We start from the raw sequence: 23,175 nt of genomic DNA, 5'->3' as shown, positions 1-23,175 counted from the left end.
ACGTCGATTCTCCTGTTCCCTGGATGCTGCCTGACCTGCTGCGCTTTTCCAGCAACACATTTTCAGCTCTGATCTCCAGCATCTGCAGACCTCACTTTCTCCTTAAGAGATAGGAGTGAGGTCAGTGAAATGCAGAGGTGAAGGAAAATGGAAGTAAAAGTCTAAGGAACAAACAGCATCAAAATAATCTAAATGCATATTCCACACAGGCAGTCAATCATTAGTCAAGTTTAATGGTCAATCAATGGTCAACAAGGGGTTGTGTGCTTTCTTGAGCTTTCTTCTTACTCTCATTCTTCTTTGTTCATCATTCGCTTCGAAGAAAGCTACACCTTGATGAAGCAGATCTTCCCATCATGCATAGTCCAGTGCATTCTTTTTCTAACTACTGGGGTCGAAGCCAATCTTCAAGTAGGGACTAGGGTACCTAAAAAAATATTTGTTCTCTCAGGAGCTAGATGAGAGTCAAGAGTGCATGTTAAAAGGTAAGTATTTGGCATTTTGATGCAGAGACTTGTGCAGCTGCTGTCTAGGAATGGTTACCTCTATGTTCAAGATGCCTACCTCCTGGGGGAATGCTCATCTTTGTGCAGTGATATGTCTCAAGCTTTCTCAGGTATCAACAAAATGTCTCAGGCTTTCCAGTCACAGGAGCACTGGGAGGATAATTCTCTTTTAGCCAGCAACCTTCGTGTATGTCTGCAGGTGGTGGTTAGTGAAGATTCCTTACAGCAATTTCCCAAAGGAGGAAATTGAGTACTAGACCTTGTGCAGGATCTCAAAGTCCAGGGTAGCTGAGCAGCCTGATGCTGGGAGGATATGGTGAGATGCCCAGTTCTGGTTGGTAGGCCTGCTCCAGTGCCATCCTGCTTTGTGTCTGCCTAACTCTGGCACAAAGTGGTCCCTTCCATTGGGAAAATCCTGTTTTTGGCAGCCTGACAGAGATGGGACCATAGTGGTGTGATTGGTCCTGCCTCTCAACTCCAACTTTCAATCTCAAGATCTGTTCCCAAGTTTCAAATTTAAACTGTTTAAATCATAAACAAGGACAATTAAAAGTAATAACTGTGATGACCTTAAATGATGGCACAATAACTATTAATAATTTTATTTATGCATTTGGAATAGCTTTCTTCCCTCAAGCAATCTCACGTCTAAGATTTCTGTAGGATTCTTTGAATAGCTGAAACCTGTAAGGCCAGTGCTACACATGGACTTACTCTGATAAATATTACATCTCAAATGTAACATTTTTAAGTTCATATTTTATTAAAGCACACCAGATAGAAAATATGGCACCAGAGCTCAGCAATGGCCATGCTAAGAGCTTTCATTCAAAATTTTAACAGCAAAAATAAAATGATGACGCTGAGCTCTTTTTGCATCATGCTCTTGATGTACTATCATATCTCACTGGAGTGGTGCTCTGGAAATCAAAAAGAATGCAAAACTCACAAGTTTACCTGTCTTTTGCACCCAGGTTAATAGAAAGCATGGACCAGGTTTCTGCACTTAGAGGTTATTATTTATTTCAAATACTGTAAATTGTTTATAGCTACAGGAAAAACAAAGAACCATCAACATATAAACCCCTTATAAAACTCCCCTTACATGCATGTGGACATATATAAACAGACAAAAGCAGGTGAAGGGACAAGCTGGAAAGACAATTTAATTGTTCCTGTCCACGGGGTTTACTGAGGTTATTCTTTTGACTTGTCAGGGCTTGCTATTCATTGATCTCTTTCCCCCAGTGTTTTTCATTTTCTTGCAGGAGGTACAACTCGTTCTCAAATTAGAAGGTACCTGAATTACTGACTAAAGACAACACTTTACAGCAATTCATGAGGGAAAATAAACTGACTTTCTTCAGGCTATGGGTGTTTTCTTTTACTGTAGAGTACGGGCAGAAACCTTTCTGAAGGTCCAATGGCTTTTCATCTTAACATTCACACCACAAGTTGTTCAGCAACATGAGCCAATTATGTAGTTATTGGCAGGCAGAAGATCATCAACGACTTATCACTACCCCACCGATCAAACAGCTATTTGTTGCTTGCTTAATCTTCCTTTGTACATATCCCTAGCCCTAGCTCCAGCTCAGCTGCAGTAACCTCCACACTATTACTTGTATAACAGCAATGTAAACAACATTTACAGCAATACATATTGGAAGATTCCTTTTAAAAGGTGTAGCAACCCTTTCCAAAAGCCTTGATTTTAGCAATGGTACTTGTTCTATTCAATCCACGATTAAAAACAACGCAAAATAAAGAGATTTGGTATTTTCAGTAGCATCGTCAAAATCCAAGATTTGTTAATAATGGAATATGCCATGATATCACAAAAGGGGTAAGGGGAGGAGCAAGATACAAGTAATACCTCAGTTGATGTAAGCATCAAGCTCATGCTGTTGACATTATTCTGTGCCACATTCTAGCTTCCCAGCCAACTGAGCTAAAGGACATCATCTCCAGAAAGCCAAGGAATATTCGTTTTAAAAAAAATCACTATTAAATATTTTTACTAGTCAGAATAACTTTTAATAAATAATGAAATTACTTTCAGCCCGAAGCAAAACTGTTGCTGTAATTAAAGCCATTCTTTCCTTCTCAAAAGGTTACAACTGAAGCTGCAATTTATGTATTAAATTTTAATTTAATATACATATTCTTCCATAGTTTACAAGCATGTGTGAGAAAAATAGAACATATTATTGGTTTTTTGGCAATTCAATACTTACAAGTCTTTCTCCTGACAACACCTCAAGTAATTTGATCAGCATTCGGCCATCGCGCAAGTCTGTGTACAAATCTGTGATTCTGCAAGACACCCGTGCCAAGTGTGAGTTTACCCATTTTGTGAAAGTCTTCTTTTGAACAGCTTCACGTTCATCTGTAAATGAAAACAACCAAAATGCTTGTTTAATCATTGTTCAGCATTTCAAAGGACTACTTGTCATTAAGCCTGCAAAACAGGTATTTCCAGATTTCTCTGTAACATCTCAGTTCCCTCAAATGATGGCTGCTGTGGGCATTCCAAATTAGGTCCACAGTTCATCTGACCCAGCTAGCTGTAAGTCATCTCAATTCAGGGATCCTTCAAATGAAAATCTGAAATTTAATCAGTTTCCCACCAGAGGCTAGCTCTGACTGAAAAACACCCCAATTCCGCATTTTGCCTTACTGCCAGGCACTAAGTCCCTGATATCAGTTCAAACAGCACTCTATACTTCCAGCATTTATATATTCTCAGAATATAACCTTTTCATTATTTCTACAATAAGTAAATCCCAGAAGCAGATAGACATTTATATATATGATCTGGAGGTGAACATAGGAATGGTTTGTACGTTTGCAGATGACACCAAAACTGGGGGCGTAGTGGACAGCAAAGAAGGTTACTTCAAAGTACAATAGGATCGTGATCAGATGGGCCAATGGACAAGGAGTGGCAGTTGGAGTTTAATTTAGGTAAATCTGAGGTGCTGCATTTTTGGTAAAGCAAATCAGGGCAGGGCTTATACACTTAATGCTGAACAAAGAGACCTTGGATTGCAGGTTCATAGCTCCTTGAAAGTAGAGTTGCAGGTAGACAGGATAGTGATGAAGGCATTTGGTACGCTTTCCTTTATTGGTCAGTGCATGGAATATAGGACTTGGAAGGTCATGTTGCGGCTGTTCAAGCCATTGATTTGGCTACTATTGGAAAACTGTGATGTGGAGGAGCCAGTGTTGGACTAGGGTGGACAAAGTTAAAAATCACCCAACACCAGGTGATGGTCCAACAGGTTTATTTTGAAGCACTAGTTTTCAAAGTGCCTGATGAGGGAGCAGCGTTCTGAAAGCTAATGCTTCCAAATAAACCTGTTGGACTATAACCTGATGATGTGCGATTTTTTTAATGGAATACTGCATGTAATTCTGTTCTCCCTGCTACAGGAAGGATGCTGTGAAACTTGAAAGGGTTCAGAAAAGATTTACAAGGATGTTGCCAGGGTTGGAGGGTTTGAGCTATAGGGAGAGGCTGAATAGACTTGGGCTATTTTCCCTGAGCGTCAGAGGCTGAGGGGTGATCTTATAGAAAGGTTTATAAAATCATGAGGGACATGACTAGGGTAAATATACAAGGTCTTTTCCCTGGGACGGGGAGTCCAAAACCAGAGGGCACAGGTTTCAGATGAAAGGGGCAAGATTTAAAAGGGGCAACTTTTTCACACAGAGGGTGGTACGCGTATGGAATGAGCTGCCAGAGGAGGTGGTGGGGGCTAGTACAATTACAACATTTAAAAGGCATCTGGATGGGTATTTGAAGAGGAAGGGTTTACAGGGATATGGGCCAAATGCTGGCAAATGGGGCTAGATTTATTTCTGATATCTGGTCAGCATGTTTCCATGCTTTCTATCTCTATGACTCTATCTCAGTTTGCAAATAAACCATCATCTTATCAGAATAATGGATATGTGAAGCTTCAATCCTTTCTGATTGGTTCTTCATGAAGAACCATTCTGTGAAAGATTGCTAAATAGTAAGCAAAATATACCTCAGACACCTTTGGTATTGTAAAAAAAATGGGTCACTTTATATCGGTGCTATTCTGACACTTGTCTCTAATCACAGCATCTGCAATTAGTTTTTGTTTCTAACCACTGCCTACCTTCATCTATCCCCACTTCACCACTCTCTCTCTGCCACCCACTTTATCTGCAGCTCCCTCTACACTCACCCCAAGTCCTGAAGAAGGGTTACACCTGAAACTTCAACTTCTCCACCTCTTGATACTGCCTGGTTTGCTTTGTTCTCCCAGTCTCCTACTTGTCTAGTTAGGATTCCAGCATCTGCATTTCTTTTGTCTCTAATGTATTCTAACCTAATTTCACTAGATTTACTAAGGCTAGAGCAATTTTTAAAAAATTGGATTTTCTTAACTGCCAATCTGTCTAAACCAAAGTAAATGTGCAATGCTTAATGCTTTGTAACTCCTGTAATATGGGGTCTGTGAATTGCTTGAAAAGTATGTTTATTTGAAAGTGCTATATAATGTAAGGTACATCGTGATAAGAGCATGCAAAGATCATATCTAACATCACTTTATCAGTCAATATTTTATACATATACACTAATTAAACAATCACAGCCTGTCTGTGCAGACATTACATAGCTTAGTCTAATTTCCAACTGGCTTGCTGAGAGACAGATTACAATGTAAGTTCAAAGTGGAGGGTTGGTTGCTCTTAAAGATCAGGCCAGAAATACAATAGCAGATTTACATTAATTTCTAATCTGCAACAAGCTGTACTTTTGATTTAGCTTTTGATTTAGCTTTCATGCACATTCAGATTTTTTAAAAAAAGGTAAATCATCCTACATTTTCTGATGTTATTTGAATTCATTGTTCACAAATGTAGAAACAGATTTTGGATCAGGACTGCAATGGATAGCAAAATAAGGCTCAACTTCTAAATCTTCTAGTGCCATTGAATGCCAAGTACAGAAAATGGTGGATTCCAATACATCTGAGGCATTTAATCAATTCAAATTAGTCTCTCACTTTACATTATAGCAAGGAGTCAATTTAAGCACCGGACCTCAGGGAGAAAACAAATTACCATGACTTAGACCAACTCTAATCTAAAAACGGCATGGGCAAATACAGGTTCAACATCTTCAGCTTCAGACTAGTTTTTGAACCAATCAATGTCTTAACAAAGGACACTAGGATCACATGTCTTTCATCATGGGTTACATTTGGAAATTCAACACGTTAACTATATATTGCAATGTTTCCTGTGATTAGAATTATTGCTATATTTATGACTCCTACATCAAAATTTTCTGATTTCTCATATCATGATGTTAAAATTAGAGTAATTTCTAGCAGAGTACCTCAGACACCTTTGATATTGTAAAAAAATGGGTCACTTTATATTGGTGCTATGATGTTGATTTGGAAATCAAAATTTTCTGATTTCTCATGTTAAAATTAGAGTAATCTTCTGCAGTTTTTGGTTCACATGGCGTCTGAGATTTGATAGATTCATAATGAATCTGGCACAGCTGAGTCAGTAAACACATAATTAATGTAGACAAGCTACTATGTACAGAATGAACCCCTTGGTCCTACTTTCCCTTCACAATCATGCAAGTAGGAGTTCATTTTCCAGGAATGCTTTGTACCTTGATTTCTAGTGTTTATTGTTATCAATTTCATTTTGAAATTCAGCATTTTTAGTTGGGTTTTAATAAAACCGGAATCCTTACACCTTAGCTAAGGATGTTGAAAATTAGGGAAATCAAGTTTAATGCACGAGAAGAATGTATCATATAATCCCTACCATTTCAATGCTTGTGATTGCATATTAACTTCCATGGCTACAGCTGATCTCTGTGCCATGATTGATTTAGTAATTAGAATTGAAAAGGGTAATGGATACAGTTGGGTGGTACCACTGAAATAGAAATTCACATCAAACATAGTTGAGCTCAAAAATAGATATTACAGTCCTTACTGACAGACTTGCAATGCATGTGTAGTCTACAGCATTTTACAAATATCAGTTTCCTCACACATTTAACACAATGCCTAAATCTGATCAAAGCCCGAGTCACGTTAAAAGACAATGTTTCTTTTTAAACTACTGCATAGCAAATTCTGCTGCTTTTTCAAGCCAATGGAGGAGTGATATGCTTAGAATATTTATGGGCCACACAAGTACCATTGTTTTGACAATAATTCAAATAGTGCTGCTAAGCAACAAATAATGCACCAAGTGAGTTTCAACTGAGGCTTGAGAAACAAATAAATTAGCTTTTCAATCTAAGCATTCCATAGTAGGTCTGACACTGAAAATCTATTCTATTACCTGAATTAAATAGAAATAGAAAATTAATTTAAAAACTAATTACAGAACACTAGTGCTATGACTAAACATAAAATGGGCTATACCCAAAAGCATATAATATTGCTTCTTATTGGCTCTAGGAATGCTGTGTGTATCATTGGTTAAGTACTTTTTTTTAATAGGCACAAGTACTGGTAGCTGCAAATCAGAATATTAATAGAATGGTCCCACAGTTCTGGAGTGCTAAATACATTTTCCTCAACCACACCTGCAAATAAATCAACAGCTGGCATAATTTGAATACTCTTTATACTGACCTTGTTTTCATGATGAGAGACAAGTGTCAGCCAGCTAACTGACTAATTGTGAAAGACAAGTTATAAAACTGAGTAATTATGAAATATAACATTCAAACTCTATCTTTCTCTTTATATCTTACACTATTTTTAAAAAAAGTATTAAAAAGGATAATAAATGCAAAGATTAAATGTTTGTTTGATATTATTATTTCTCCTTGATATATTAAAGGCATCTACTGCATAACATGACATCAGGATAATTTTGACATCACTGGCAAACTGCACATCTAAAGTCAAACTTTTAAGACCTTAGAACTAGTCAGCTATTAAGTGTGATAGGGTATATGAACAGCTGTCAACATGACTCAAATCTGTTCATCTTAAAAGTTCCCACTGTCACTTAAGAAACTTACGAATAAATAGTATTTTATTTTAGTTATTCAAGAAACTCAGGGGAAAACTACAAGATATAGGTGGGGTGTTATTTATCTTGCATATTTATGTGAATGTTTTCCCAGGGGCAAAGAAACAGAACATATTCTATGAAGAACTAACACAGGAAAAAGGAAACTGCACAAACATTTGCATTGATAATAAGTAGTCACTGAGTGTTATCTTCAAGTAACACAAAAGGAAGTTTCCTCTTGACGGAAATAGCACACAGTTTAGAGTTACCACATTAAGGATTTCAGTTACTGCATCAATATCATTAGCAGAAAATGTGGTTGTTATTTGGTTAACCTAATTCATAACCTATCTTCTCCCTCCCTGAAGATCTGTAGAAATAAAATGATAAAGGGAAAACTTAAAACGTACAAGTATATTTTATTGCTCCTTTCACCAACCTACAACACCCTTCAGAAGACTGTGTATTGTAGAAGCAGCCAGCAAACAGACTTATTTTAAAAAGAAAACTGATGCTAAAAATTAATTAGATCATACAATGCAATATTGTATTTTGAGATTCCCAACATTAGGGTCATAATATCAGAACCAAAAATGTCATTAAAATATGAATACAAAAAGAAACATTTGACATAGCTGCTTTCAAATACGAATCTCAAAAATCTTGCATATAATCCTATCAATTGTGCTTGAACACAGTATGAAACAAAATTTTAGACAATGTTAGTTTTGAGAAGCTTTATAATTGCAGTTACTTTTAAAACCTTTGCTTCATTTGTCATTTATAGTGCCTCATTTCCTTTTACGAAAGTGAACTGACACAATTATCCTCGTGATCAAAATTAATATAGTTCTGATGAATGCACTTTATACATAACATAGATAGAAAAACTACTAAATCAATAAAAGCTTTATCACAGTATAACATTATATTTAAGTAGTCCAACCAAGTCTCAAGCAGGTAAGCATGTGTACATGAACATATATACATGTGTACTGGTGGGGATAAGTGAGTAGGCAGGTGGATGCATGCAAGAGACAAAGTAAAGACCAAGAGTAGTAACTAAGCATTTAGAGTATCAAATATAAATCAGCAGTTTACAATATACAGTTTAGCACATCAACAGCAGAACACCCAGTACAAAAGCAAATACAAATGCAATACAAAAGCAAATGCTGCAAATCTGAAATGATAACTGAAAATACTGACAATAAAGTACCAGTGTAGGAGAAACACAGAACAAATCCTTTAGATTTTTTTAATCAAAGCTGGAGAAATTTAAAGATTTAACAGGTTTTAAGCTAGAACGGAGGTGTTGAAAAGCTGAGGAAGGACAAATTGGAAGGTCTGTGATCAGCAGATGAGGTTGAACAAAACATCGCAAGATTTAGAAGCAGGAGTAAACCATAAGGTCCATCAAGCCTGTTCTGCCATTCTATACTATCACAAGTAATCTTCAGTTTCATCTCTACCTTCCTGTCCTCTCCCCATATCTCTCAACTTCCTGAGACGCCAAGTATCTGTCCAGCTAGGGGAAACTAACTTGCAGCGAATTTATCAAAGCTTTTCAGTGGAAATACTCAGCAAATCTGGCAGAATCTAGGGGAAGAAAAAAAGAATTAAGGTTTCAGGTTAATGAGCTTTAATTAGAGCATCATCTCTCACCCTTGTAAAATCCAGAGAGTGCACTCAGAATTTAGTTAGTGTTTCATCATAAGACAATCCTTTCATCCAATGAGTTAATACACTGCCTCTAATGTAAGTATATTTTTCCTTAAATGTGGAGACTGAAACTGCACACAAAAATTCAAGTGCGATCTGACCAAACCTTTTATAAGTGTACTGAGACTGCCTTATTTGTGTGCTTCACGTTCATTTCAATAATGCAACTTATGCTCCTGATTACTTGATTGTACTTGTTCCGTACCTTTTAACTATTTTCTGATTTGCAGTGGATTTACAACTATTTCTGGGATGTTACTTATACCCACCATGGTGAGATCAATGCAAAATATTTATTTAATTTCTCTGCTATTTCCCATTATCAATTCCCATAAGATCTATACTCCCTTTGTCATCTCATTTTTAAATACCCTTGGAAACTCTTACTCTATTTTTTATGTTCTGGCTAGCTTCCTCTTGCACTCTAACATTTTCCTCCTCCTTAATCTTTTAGGCGTGTGTTGCTACTTTTTCCTCTGATCTGCCACTCTTCTTTCCACAATTACAAAGAAACCTCAATTATCCAGCATTCGATTATCCAAATTTTGGATTATCCGAGTAAGGTCGCAAGGTCCTGATGCTTGGCTAAACTGTGTTATCCGGCATTCAATTATCCGAACATTCGATTACCTTTACAAAATACTCTTGCCAGTTTCGTATGGATAATCAAGGTTCCTCTGTATATGCTTTCTCTTTAAGCTTAATACTAGCTTTAGCTTTTTTAGTTAAGTACGACTATTGTTTCTTTCCTTAGAATTTTTTATTTTTTATTGGAGTATATCTGCTCTATATCTGCCACTGCAACTCTATTGGCCTATTCATTAGCCTAACTTGTCAGTTCACTTTTGTTCAAATTTACTTTCATGCCCTCATCAATGCCTTCATTTAAGATTAAATGAGGCTACGATGTGAAATTGCTAATTCAAAATTGAGTCTGTAAGTTTGTAAAGTAGCGACAGAAAGACAAGGTTTTTTTTTGACTTACATTGATCCTTGTTCAAAGAGGGATCAGAGTGAGAGGGGAGGAAAACAAATTAAATTGACAGGTCACCCAGATGAATAACAGAAACCTCCATAGTGTGGAAGCAGGCCATTTGGCCCATCAAGTTTACACTGACCATCCGAACAGCATCCCACCCAGAATCACCCAGACTCTATATCCACTTAATCTACATATCCCCGTACACTATGGTCAATTCAACATGGTCAATCACTGGCATCAATCCAACAATGTGGAAAATTGCCCATGTATGTCATGTACGTAAAAAACAGGATAAACCCTACCCAGCCACTTACCATCCCATGAGTCTACTCTCGACGCCTTCCACCACTTTCCTGATGATCAGCAACAGTGCTATGAAGCAACACCTGCTCTGCAATAACCTGTTCAGTGACACACAGTTTGGTTTCTGCTCAGAACCACTCAGTTCTTGACCTCATACAGCCTTGGTTTAAACATGGACAAAGGAGCTGAATTCCAGAGGTGAGGTGAGAGTGACAGCCCTGACATCAAGGCTGTATTTAAATAAGTGTGGCATCAAGGAGCCCTAGCAAAACTGGAATCAATGGGAATACGGGGGTAAACTCTCCAGTAGTTAGAGTCATACATAGAAGATATTTATGGTTGTTGGAGGTCAGTCATCTGGAGTCCTAGGATATCTCTGCAGGGGTTCTTCAGGGTCGTTTCCTTCACCCAACCATCTTCAGCTGCTTGATCAATGAGCTTTCCTCCATCATAAGGTCAGAAGTGGGAATGTTCGCCAATAATGGCACAATGTTCAGCATCATTCAAGATACCTCAGATACTGAAGCAGTCCATGTCCAAATGCAACAAGATCTAGACAATATCTAGGCTTGGGATGACAAGTGGCAAATAACATTTGTGCCACACAAATGCCAGGCTATGACCATCAGCATCAAGAGACAATCTAACCACCACTCCTTGACATTCAAAAGCGTCACCATCACTGAAGCCCCCCACTGTCAACATCCTGGGGGTTATCATTGACCAGAAACTCAACTGGACTCACCATAGTGGATACAAGAGCAAGTCAGAGATTAGGAATACTGCAGCAAGGAACACACCTCCTGACTCCCGAAAGTCTGTCCACCATCTACAAGGCACAAGTCAGGAGTGAGATGGAATACTCCCCAATTGCCTGGATGAGAGCAACTCCAACAACACTCAAGAAGCTGGACACTATCCAGGACAAAGCAGCCAGCTTGATTGGTACTACACCCATAAGCATCCACTCCCTCCACCACCGATGCTCAGTAGCAGCAGTATGTACTATCTACAAGGTTCACTGCAGAAATTCACTAAAGAGCCTCAGACAGCATCTACCAAAACCATGATCACTTCTATCTAGAAGGGCAAGGGCAGGAGATAAATGGGAGCACCTCTCATCTTCAATATCCTCTCCAAGCCACTCACTATCCTGACTTGGATATATATCACTAAATCCTTCACTGTCACTGGTTCAAGCTCCTGGAATTCGATCCCTAATGGCATTATGGTTTAACACACAGCAGGTGGACTGCAGCAGTTCAAGAAGGCAGTTCATCACTACCTTCTCAAAAGGCAACTAGGGACCGGCAATAAATGCTAATCACACCACATCCCACAAATGAATAAACTGAAAAAAAAATCCACCAAACCTGCACATTTTCGGACAGTGGGAGAAAACCGGAGCACCCAGAGGAAACCCACACATTCAGTGCAAACTCCACACAGAGGGGCAATTCTGTCCGAGGATGGAATCAAACCCAGGTCTCTGATGCAGTGAGGCAGCAGTATTAACCACTGAGCCATCGTGCCACCTTGGAAGCTTGGGTTCACCCCTTGTGAACTGAATAGAAGCAAGATTAGATTAGATTACTTACAGTGTGGAAACAGGCCCTGGGAGGAAACCGGAGCACCCGGAGGAAACCCACGCAGACACGGGGAGAACGTGCAAACTCCACACAGTCAGTCGCCTGAGTCGGGAATTGAACCCATGTCTCTGGCGCTGTGAGGCAGCAGTGCTAACCACTGTGCCACCGTGCCGCCCACCTGATTGGTATTTCGTCTCAGAGTAGAGAAGACCATATTGTGAGCAGTAAATACAACATGTGAAATTGAAGCAAATCATTGTTTCACTTCAAAGGAACATTAGGCACACTAAATAGAAGAAAATGAGGAGTTAAAATGGCAGCTTTGCAAATTCACATGGGAATATGCTATTAGAAGGGTGGCTGTTGTGTGGGAATAAGGAGTGGACCAGGGAGTCTCAAAGAAGTCTCTTTGAAATGCTGAAAAGGAAGGAAGGAAGGGTAGATTAGTTTTGTGATACCATCAACTGGAGGTGGTGGATCTAGTGGAGAATGATTACTTAAGTCTACAGTCTGGTAGAAAGAAAGTTTGGGACAAGGCAAAATCCATTGTGTTTCTGGAAAGAAAGGGAAGGGGTGAGAGCAGAACTCATTTGAAGTTTTATTATAACAGTTCCTACCAGAACAGTGGGCTCATTTATGAGTTGAGAACCTGACTGATGAAGGAGCAAGCTTTGCCAAGGTTCTTTCTCAGAGCAATAGCATCAGGATTTGGCCTCTGGGTTGTTCAACCAATTAGGATGATAAAGTACGGATTTCCAACTTCCATAATTTGATTAATAGAGATCTTCATGGACGGAAGTGGTTTTAAAAAGGAAAAAACAACATGAATCTAAAATAGCAGCAATAATCAGACACAGATTGAGGGGAGTTCATGAAAGCAATGTGGAATTAAAAAAAACAAAACTAATATTATAATTTGACATTGAAACTTTTCAGCTGAATCAATCATCAAGAAACTCTCACGGATTCATAGAATCCCTCCAGTTTGAAACCGGGCCATGCGGCCCATCGAGTCCACATTGACCCCCACCTCACCCCCCGAAGAGTATGCCACCCACACCCACCCTTCATCCTTCCTCTGTATCTCCCTCGGTTAATCCACCTAGTCTGCACATCCCTAAACACTATTGGCAATTTAGCAAAGTCAATCCACCTAACCTGCACATCTTTGGACTGTGGGAGGAAACCCACGCAGACATGGGGAGTATGTGCAAAATTCATAAAATTGAATAGAACTGGGTTCCTGGCACTATGAGGCAGCATGCTAACCACTGTGCCACCTCATCTTCTGTTTTGATTTGTACTTGTATGATAAATGGCACATATTTGACATGAAAGATTGCCTACTTGAAAAAGACACACTTGGAAATATGCAAATGAACCACATTGGGAGAGCCGCAGACAGGGAGACCAAAAAATGGAATGGCAACAGCAAGTATGACCCTTTCTTTTCTTGTTGTTTCGCTCAGCCTCAGGAGATAACACTAGGTGTAAAAAGCAAATTGGAGAAACAACCATTCACCAAAAACTCAAAAGGTTATTTTGCTGCTGCTCAGGATACAAATCATCAACCATGATCTCTTGGGTTTAAAATTCCAACACCTCAAGGACTCTCGAATTGCATATTCTTTATTCTTCCTGTCTGTACTAGAACTGTCTCCTTTTTAAACATTCGTAACTGTGTTTGTGTTTGCATTTGATGCCATGTTTATTATTTTTCTCAGGTAAAGTAATAAAATTCCTTCCTTTCAGTCAAAATAATCTTGTGATTTTCTCCTTAATTTGAACTAGTACTATATTTAATTAACATGTGATATAGCTACATGCCAAAAGAGAAATAAAGCTTTTATTGCAATCGACCAAAAACATTGAAAGAGGATCTGTGATCCATCATGTCTGTGCTAGTCAAACATCTATCCATTCTAAAGCCATTTTCCAGCATACGGAATTACCTAGTTTGTGTTGTGTGTCATCTCCCTAATGCAAAGGAGCCTACACTGTGAACAGCAAATACAGTAGATTAGATTTAATGAAGCACAGGTAAATTGCTGATTGATCTAGAAGATGTGACTGGGGCCTAGGATAGTGAGGAGGGAGGAGGTAAATGAGCACATGTTACACCTTCTGTGATTGCATGGGAAGGTGCTGTGGCAGTGAGGGGTAGTGTTGGGAAATGAAGGAGGAGTGGACAAAAAAGTATCCCAAAGGGAACAGTCCCTGTGAAAAGTTTGGTTTGATTTATTATCCTCATTTGTACCTAAGTACAGTGAACCATTTTGTTTTACAGGCAGATCATAACATACAAAGATCATAATATAATTGAACAGCGAGGAATACAAGTTCCGGCTGCAAAACAAAATGCACAAAAAGCAAAATCAACATTAGATTTGAAATTTGAGAGACCCATTCAGAAGTCTAATAACAGCTGTTCTTGCTATTGGTACACGGGTTTAAGCTTTTGTATCTTCTGCCTGATGGGAGAGATTGTAAGAGATTATAACCAGGGTGGGAAGGATTTTTGATGATGTTGGCTGTCTTTCCACAATGAGAAGTATAGATGGAGTCAGTGGATAGAAGGTTGGCTCACGTGATAGTCTGAGCTGTATTCACGACTCTGTGGTTTCTTACGGTCCTAAGCAGACTAGTTGTCATATCAAGCCGTGATACATCCAGATAGAATGCTTTCTATGGTGCACCGGTACAAGTTAGTGAGGATCCTTATGGACATGCCAAATTTCCTTAGACTCCTGAGGAAGAGGAGATGTTGTTGTGCCTTCTTGACTGTTGCATCAACATGGGTGGTCCAGGACCGATTGTTGGTGATCATCATTCCTAGGAACTTGACAGTCTCGACCATGTCCACCTTAGCTCCACTGATGTAGGTATGGGCATGCCCTCCTCTTTGCTTCCTGAAGTTGATTATCAGCTCTTTAGATTTTGCTGACGTTGAGGGAGAGGTTGTATTGAAAGCAAAATACGTCATAGAAAGGTTGGGTATGAGATTGATAGAAATTTGGAAGTATGGAATTAGGCCATAAAGTTATTGAACTCAATGTTGAGTCCTAGAGACTGCTAGGTCCCCAAAGTGGAAAAGTGAGACGTTGTCCTTCAAGCCTGCGCTGAGGTTCGCTGGAACACTGCTGTCAGTGTGGGAACTCAGAGGCATGTTGAAGTGGCAAGCAACTGGAAGCTCTTCGAGTTGTCAGCTGTAAAGCTTATCTTGCACCATGTCAGCAATCACTTACCTGTATTCTGTCACTGCTTGTTCTGCATTCTTGTTTGCAAGAGAGGGGAGGGGGAAGTGTTTGAACCTCCGATAGGTCACTGTACCTGAAACTTTAATTCTGATTTCTCTGTACAGATCCTGCTGAGATGTTCCAGCAATTTCTGTTTTTGCATTTCTGAATTTGTCTGTATATAGTGTATTCAACATCAGGAACTGCAAGAGGTTAGCTAGTTATTTCTGTTACAGAGGATGGTTTCATAACAATGAATACAATCACATTTCAATTTTTAATAAATTCTACATGGAATATGCAGGAACAGTGCAATGAAATCAGAATGCTACGTGACTGATGGAAAATATTGCAAGCATCTCCTTGCTCATATTAAGTTTGAAATTAACATTTCTAATTTGTCCAGCACATACAGAAAAGCAAGCTAAATACTGACTGGAATGTAGGCTTGACCAAATTTACAAAAGTCACTAAATAACTAATTTCAGTATGCCAGCATTTTTTAAAATGGACACCAACATTTAATGCACTTCTAGGTACAGAAATACCATTTGTTCTGGTTGAGTTCAGAACAAAGAGCAGTACGCGTCCTTGGACAACACAGTCAGTTAAGGAAATCTAGCCCTTCCTGCAGAATTTGTTTAACGTAATATAAATACAACAGCAACTTGGAGAAGTAAGTTAGGAATTATTCATGCATATTCAGATATCGCCAATTCAAAGTATGTTTAATTTTGGAAACAAAGCAAGAGTCTTGTTTAGGAAGGTTCAAATGGAAGGGAAGATGATGGAGAAGGGGATGAAAGATAGAAGGCAATGTGTTTGAATGTTTACATATAGAGAATGTTCAACAAATTGACTGCAATTTGATTTATGAGTGCAGACGTCTAACATACACAAAGCTCCATAGTCAACTTTGCAGCTGGAAATTGAGCAACGCAACCCACTGTAAATATCTGAATTGTGAGGTCGCTCTGATGCGATTTTTCATTAAACAGGCATTCTTTTTGCATGGTTTAAGCAGAATCAAATTAAATATCAAAAGGAAATTTGGATAAATGCTTGTAGGGAAAACACAAATAGGGGTATGGAGAAACAGCCAGGAAGTCGACTCACTGGATTGCACTATTAATCCAGTGAGAAACTAACATAGACACAATGGGCTCAATAATCTGCTTCTATGTTGCAATATTCTATGATTTCCCCTAATTAAAGTTAAAGTACCAATTAAACCTTGTTTTATTTTGCCATAGATTGCACATCTTTTGTGAACCCTATAAAGCAAAACCAGATTCAAAGTAGGTCCCATGAAAACCACCTGATTAGATAGCTGGGACTTGAGATAACTGGCGATTATAATTTTGTTTTCCCATGTATGAAACCATGATGCAGTATCAAGGGATAATACCTCTAACTTTGCAGAATCAAATGTTAAATGACACTCTGATCTTTTAGCATATTAATATTTGTCAACTTATAACATGCTTTCATGGAATTTTTAATACTTCCATATTGTGTACAACCAATATGTTTTTTGATAAATTCAAAGCAACTTTGACAATGTATTCACCTACATAATGTCTTGAAATTCTGCCTCAAGTACCCAGAGCTTGAGAACTTCATAAGTCCTGAGATGTGTTTAAAAGTGTCAATAACAACAGACACAGAAATTGTTCAAGCTTTAGTTTGTGCAGTCATAGCTGTTACTGCAAAAGGTTCATTCCCAGAAATGAAAGTTCTAAAGCATAAACATAGTAACATTGAATGCATGAATGTATTGTGTTGTAAATATCTTTTCACTATGTGGATATATTCACAGAATATACTTGGACATTTTGACAGTCTAAGAAGCCTATGAGTGCGATGTTTTTCATTATTATGTTATATCACAAAACCTCTGCAAGGTCTTACCAAGTATTCTTTCCTAGTGCTTTTTTTTTTTAAGATTTATCATTGAATTAACGATGTATTCAGGTACACAGGATATAATCATTTTCAGGAAACAATGCACAAACTTCCACAATAGAACAATAGACATTACCAAAGCCACAAATGCTGTCTTTGTCACTTCCCATTAAAGAAGCAAATTGTGAACTTTTAACATCTACGTGTTGGGGAAAAACTGAGGAGCATGTCCTGCAATAAATCATCCATTTCCATTTGCTCTAAATACATGTTAAATAAGAACTCTGTTGACAGAACTATATTCGAGTTCTAAACCACTATCAAATTATACTTTGTTTTTGCTTTAATAACAATGTATTATATAGAATGCTCCTTAATTCATTGGCATCTATCAATAAGAAAGCATGTCACAATCTCACACTATGCGCACAACTTTCATTTCAGTATTAAAAAGAACACCCGTTGTTTTAGAGGTCATTAAATATCATGCATTTCCAAAATATTTAACATAACCCCACTTTTCTGGTAAAGTGTTGCAACAACATAGACTTGATTTTTCTGACTTCACGCAATGACATAATTTAAATAGATTATAGAAATATATGAAAGCATATATATAGCTGCAGAAGCATTGCAGAGTGGAACAATTTACCATAACAGAAAGCATTTTCGAAAACTGAATATGCCAGCCTGCATGTGAGTATTTTAAAACTTTAGAAACCAAGCCAATTTCCCATCATTATATAGAAAATATCACATTATATATGTTTCAGAAACCACTAATTACAAAATGGGAAGGAATCAATGGTGGTCATCATTCTGGTGGGCCTTTCCATTGTATATAAGCAAGTAGCCGTACCAAACCAGAATGAGAACAGATTTCAACTTTGTAAAAGAAGGTAAAATGAAGCATAACGGGTCAGTAGTCCAGCGTACATCTTCTCATATATTTTATCCTAATGACGGACTCAACTAACAAGATCTTTAATTGTTTGATCCTTTCTTCATGACTTAGTCCCCTCAGGTTGAATCAACAACCTAGATATTCCAATATCCTACACTTGTTTCTGCAGCATTGACTGGTGTTGTGGATCTCCCTAAATTGCACCATGCAGCTCCAGTGAACATCACTGCCAATCCAAGCTCTCCTTATAACTCAAATGCTCCATTCCCAGCAACATATTACAAATCGCTTCTGAACCCTCTCCAGCTTAATATTCTTCCTATTACAGGGCAACTAGAACTGGACACAGTACTGCAGAAGAGGCCTCACAACTGTCTTGTACAACCTCAACATAAAGTCCCAACTCCTATATTAAAAGTCTGAGCAATAATATACAGAGATGTTCAAAATTGAGGAGTTTTGATGAGTAAAGGTGGAGAAATTTTTCACTGACAGCACGGTTGATATCTAAACGCTACGTCCTGTGGTTAAGTGCCAAAAAGGGAGCGATGATCTTTTTATAATGTAACATTCTTATAATCTGGAAAGAATGCCTTAGTGGGGGAAACAAATTCAATAGTCTGTTTCAAAACAGAACTGGATATAGACTTGGAAAGAATAAAAATTGCAGCATTTATGGGGAAAGAGCAAGGAAGTGGGATAAACTGAATTGCTCTTCAAAGAGTTTGAAAAGAATGAATGGTTGCATGTTTCCCTTCTGTGCTTCTTGATTTTATGAATAGCTTGTCAATTATTTCTCTGACATTTTCAGCAGTATCAAAAAAGTACAGAACAGAAAAACAATTAAACACATTCCTTCCATAAACTACATAGAATTCACTGCTTGTGTTACACCCAACACATTTCTTTTACCAAAGGAAGAGTCTCAAAATAGACAGAGCTAAGTGACGCACAAACGATCAGATCTAAGCTCTGCAGTCCTGCCATATCCAGTCATGAATGGTGAGAGACAATTAAACAACAACTGCATGAGGAGGTTACACAAATACCCTTATTCTAAATGATGGGGGATACCAACACATTAGTGCTAAAAAGATAAAGCTACCTTCAATTGGAATGCCAACTGCATGATGTATCTCAATCACCTTCTGAGGTCCCCTGTATCACTGATGAGTTTGAGTTACTCGACATGATATCAAGAAACAATTGAAAGCAGAGGATACCACAAAGGCCATGGACCTGGATAACATCAAAGCCTGTGCTCCAGAACCGGTCACACCTTTGTCAAGCCGCTCCAGTTTGTCTACAGTACAAACATCTATCCAATAATGTGGGAAATTACCAAAGGTGTTCAGATTAGGTGGATTGGCTATAATAAATCTCCTGATAGTGTCCAGGGATGTGCAGATCAGGTGGATTAACCATGATAAGTAAGTGATTATGGAGATAGGATGGGATGCTGGTGCAGATGTTCGATGAGCCAAATGGCCTCTATCCCCACAGTAGGGATTCTTTGATTGCCCAAACCTGCCCTGTCCAAAACAAAAACTGGAGAAACCCAACCTGGTCAATTACTACCTAATCAATCAGTCTACTCTTAATCATCAGCAAATGAAGATGTCACTGATAGTGCTATCTATTGAAATGACAATTATCCAACAATAAATTATGCACGGAGGATCAATTTGGATTCTGCCAGAGCCATCCAACTTCTGTTCTTGCAGCCTTGGTTCAAACATGGACGTACTCCAGAGTTGAGATGAGTGTTATTGCCCTAAAATGCAGCCTTTGACTGAGTGTGGCATCAAGGATCCTGAGTAAAGCAATGTGAATTGGATGAAAATTCTCCACTGGTTGTAATCATACTTCGCACAGAAGAAGATGGTAATGGTTGTTGGAGATCAGCTACTTCAGTCTCAGGATATGCTGGAGTTCCTTAGAGTCATAGAGATGTACAGCATGGAAACAGACCCTTCAGTCCAATTCGTCCATGCCGACCAGATATCCCAACCCAATCTAGTCCCACCTGCCAGCACCCAGCCCATATCCCTCCAAACCCTTCCTATTCATATACCCATCCAACTGCCTCTTAAATGTTGCACTTGTACCAGCCTCCACCACTTCCTCTGGCAGCTCACTCCATACATGTACCAACCTCTGCATGAAAAGATAAATATTTTCTTATCAATCTGTTAAAGATGCTATTATATACCTTTGGAGCAGGTGAGGTGTGAACTGAGGCCTCCTGGCTCAGAGGAGAGACACCAACATTGCACCTCTAGAGCCTTAGTTCCTCACAGCAGTTCCCCTGGGTGCACCTATACCATGAGTACCGCAAAATGGGTCAAGGCAGCAACTCATCACAACCTTCTAATAGAGGCGTGCACAACTGCTGGTCTAGTCAGTGATTCCCATATTCTGTGCAAGATCTTACATTCTGACAAGTATAGCAGACAAGAATCTAATCTTATTTGGTATTCTGGACCATTCCATTTCTTAGTTTGCCCATTTCTTGCTTTAAAGTAAATTTTTTTTTAGACCACTTTCAGTGTGGAAACAGGCCCTTTGGCCCAACAAGTCCACACCGACCCTCCGAAGAGCAACCCACCCAGACCCATTTCCCTACACCTAACACTACGGGCAATTTAGCATGGCCAATTCACCTAACCTGCACATTTTTGGACTGTGGGAGGAAACCGGTGCACCCAGAGGAAACCCACGCAGACACGGGAAGAACGTGCAAACTCCACACAGACAGTTGCCTGAGCCGGGAATTGAATCCAGGTCTAACCACTGTGCCACCATGCCACCCGAATTGACATAATTAATTGTTTTCTCTGGGATAGAATTCCTTGCATTCAACATCATGTGGAATAATGGTCTGGAAGAGGAGAAATGTGAAAACTCCAATTTCAGATTTTGCTTGAGGTTTGTCAACTATCTGCTTACGCCTCTCAGATCAATGGCAGTTAAAGAGAAGAAACTAAACGTCTACATATCACTGAAAAGACAAGTTTAAAAATAACTGTTAACACAGTAAAATTATACATCTTAAGACTGAAGATTGAATGTTAAGAAATTTAGTTTGGATCTTCTATAAAAGCATTAGTACACTGCAATGTTTTGTTCACCATACACCAAGTCAAGAGCCTTCCATTACAATCTTAAATTTAAGATCCAAACTAACCTAACCTGTGTGAATTAGCTTATTTATTAATCATTTAGTATCCTGATTATTAAATTCCTCTCTGATGTTTCCACTTATGGGAGAATCTAAAACTAGAGGTCACAGTTCTAAAATAAGGGTTCATTTAAGACAGAGATAAGGAATATTATTTTCTCACAGGGTTGGGAGTCTTTGGAACTCTGTTTCCACCACTTCTTAGAGGAAGAGATTGTTTGAATATTTTTAAAGCATAGGTAGGTGGAAATGTGGAACAACCAAATCAGTCATGCTCTTATTGAATGATGGAGCGGACAGGAGAAGCTAACTTCTAAGATTCCTATTGTCAAGCTATGTTATAGGGGTCAGTGAACATGTCAAAATCTCAGCTATTTTTTAATTGCTGCTATTACTCTGTACCCTAACTAATAATTCAGTCCCTCTGCCTTATCATTTTCTAACTCAAAGGTGAGCTCCAACACCATATCCTCTGAATCACAGAGACCACCTGCTTCCAAAATGTCCAGACAATGAGAAAAACTAATGTCATTTACAAAATACCGTGCAAGGACTGTAACAAACACTACATTGGACAAACAGGCAGAAAACTAGTCACCAGGATACATGAACACCAACTAGCCACAAAAAGACATGACCCTCTCTCACTAGTATCCTCACATACGAATGAAGAAGGACACCACTTTGACTGGGACAATTATTCCATCCGAGGACAAGCCAAACAAAGACACGCACGAGAATGCCTAGAAGCAAGGCATTCCAACCGGAACTCTATCAACAAACACATCGAGTTAGATCCCATCTACCACTCCCTGAGAAAAGGAACAGGAAGTGACTTCACCACAGGAAATATCACCACCACAGGAAATGACATCCCAACCCAAAGAAACCCAAACATATAAATAGAAAGCAGGAATTTTCAGCATTGCTTCGCATGAGGTCCACTGAAGATGTTACCGAGTAAGGTAATGAAACGTCTGGAAATGACCCTTTCAGCTCAGGAGCAAACCTACATCCAATTGATATCTTGGTTGTTGTGTATCATGAACTTACAACATTCAATAGACAATAGGTACAGGAGTAGGCCATTCTGCCCTTCGAGCCTGCACCACCATTCAGTGTGATCATGGCTGATCATCCTTAATCAGCATCCTGTTCCTGCCTTATCTCCATAACCCTTGATTCCACTATCCTTGAGAGCTCTATCCAACTGTTTCTTAAATGAATCTAGAGACTGGGCCTCCACTGCCCTCTGGGGCAGAGCATTCCACACAGCCACCACTCTCTGGGTGAAGAAGTTTCTCCTCATCTCTGTCCTAAATGGTCTACCCCGTATTTTTAAGCTGTGTCCTCAGGTTCGGTACTCACCCATCAGCGGAAACATGTTTCCTGCCACCAGAGTGTCCAATCCTTTAATAATCTTATATGTCTCAATCAGATCCCCTCTCAGTCTTCTAAACTCAAGGGTATACAAGCCCAGTCGCTCCAGTCTTTCAGCATAAGGTAGTCCTGTCATTCCAGGAATTGACCTCGTGAACCTGCGCTGCACTCCCTCAATAGCCAGAATGATAGTCAGGAACTTTTTTCTTTTTAAAATCAGCATCTCCTTGTTCTTCTTTGATTTAATCTCTTCTACATTTTGAAAAAGTGATTGAGGACAATACATGCCCTTCTATTCTGGAAATATGATTCTTATTCTTAGGAAAACTTCATGTTTATTGTCTATAATAACGGTTCTCTCTCATTTAAGTTCTTGTGTCACTCATTCTTTTGAGTTTTGCTTTTTTGTGCTTTGTCTTGTTTTTG

At 38.8% G+C, this 23,175-nt stretch overlaps 1 protein-coding gene across 3 annotated transcripts in view; it reads right to left on the bottom strand.

Moving 5' to 3' along the window:
* sptbn1 (spectrin, beta, non-erythrocytic 1) overlaps window positions 1–23,175 on the bottom strand; it is a 290,620-nt gene that overhangs the window by 103,191 nt on the left and 164,254 nt on the right. For all 3 annotated transcript variants that reach the window (XM_043695960.1, XM_043695961.1, XM_043695962.1), the window contains one exon: window positions 2,744–2,895. In XM_043695960.1, coding sequence (XP_043551895.1) covers window positions 2,744–2,895 — 152 coding nt within the window. The remainder of the gene's footprint in view (window positions 1–2,743; window positions 2,896–23,175) is intronic.

Source organism: Chiloscyllium plagiosum, chromosome 9 (assembly GCF_004010195.1).
Source record: "Chiloscyllium plagiosum isolate BGI_BamShark_2017 chromosome 9, ASM401019v2, whole genome shotgun sequence".
Classification (NCBI taxonomy): Eukaryota; Metazoa; Chordata; class Chondrichthyes; order Orectolobiformes; family Hemiscylliidae; genus Chiloscyllium; species Chiloscyllium plagiosum.
This window is presented reverse-complemented; position numbering and strand designations above follow the sequence as displayed.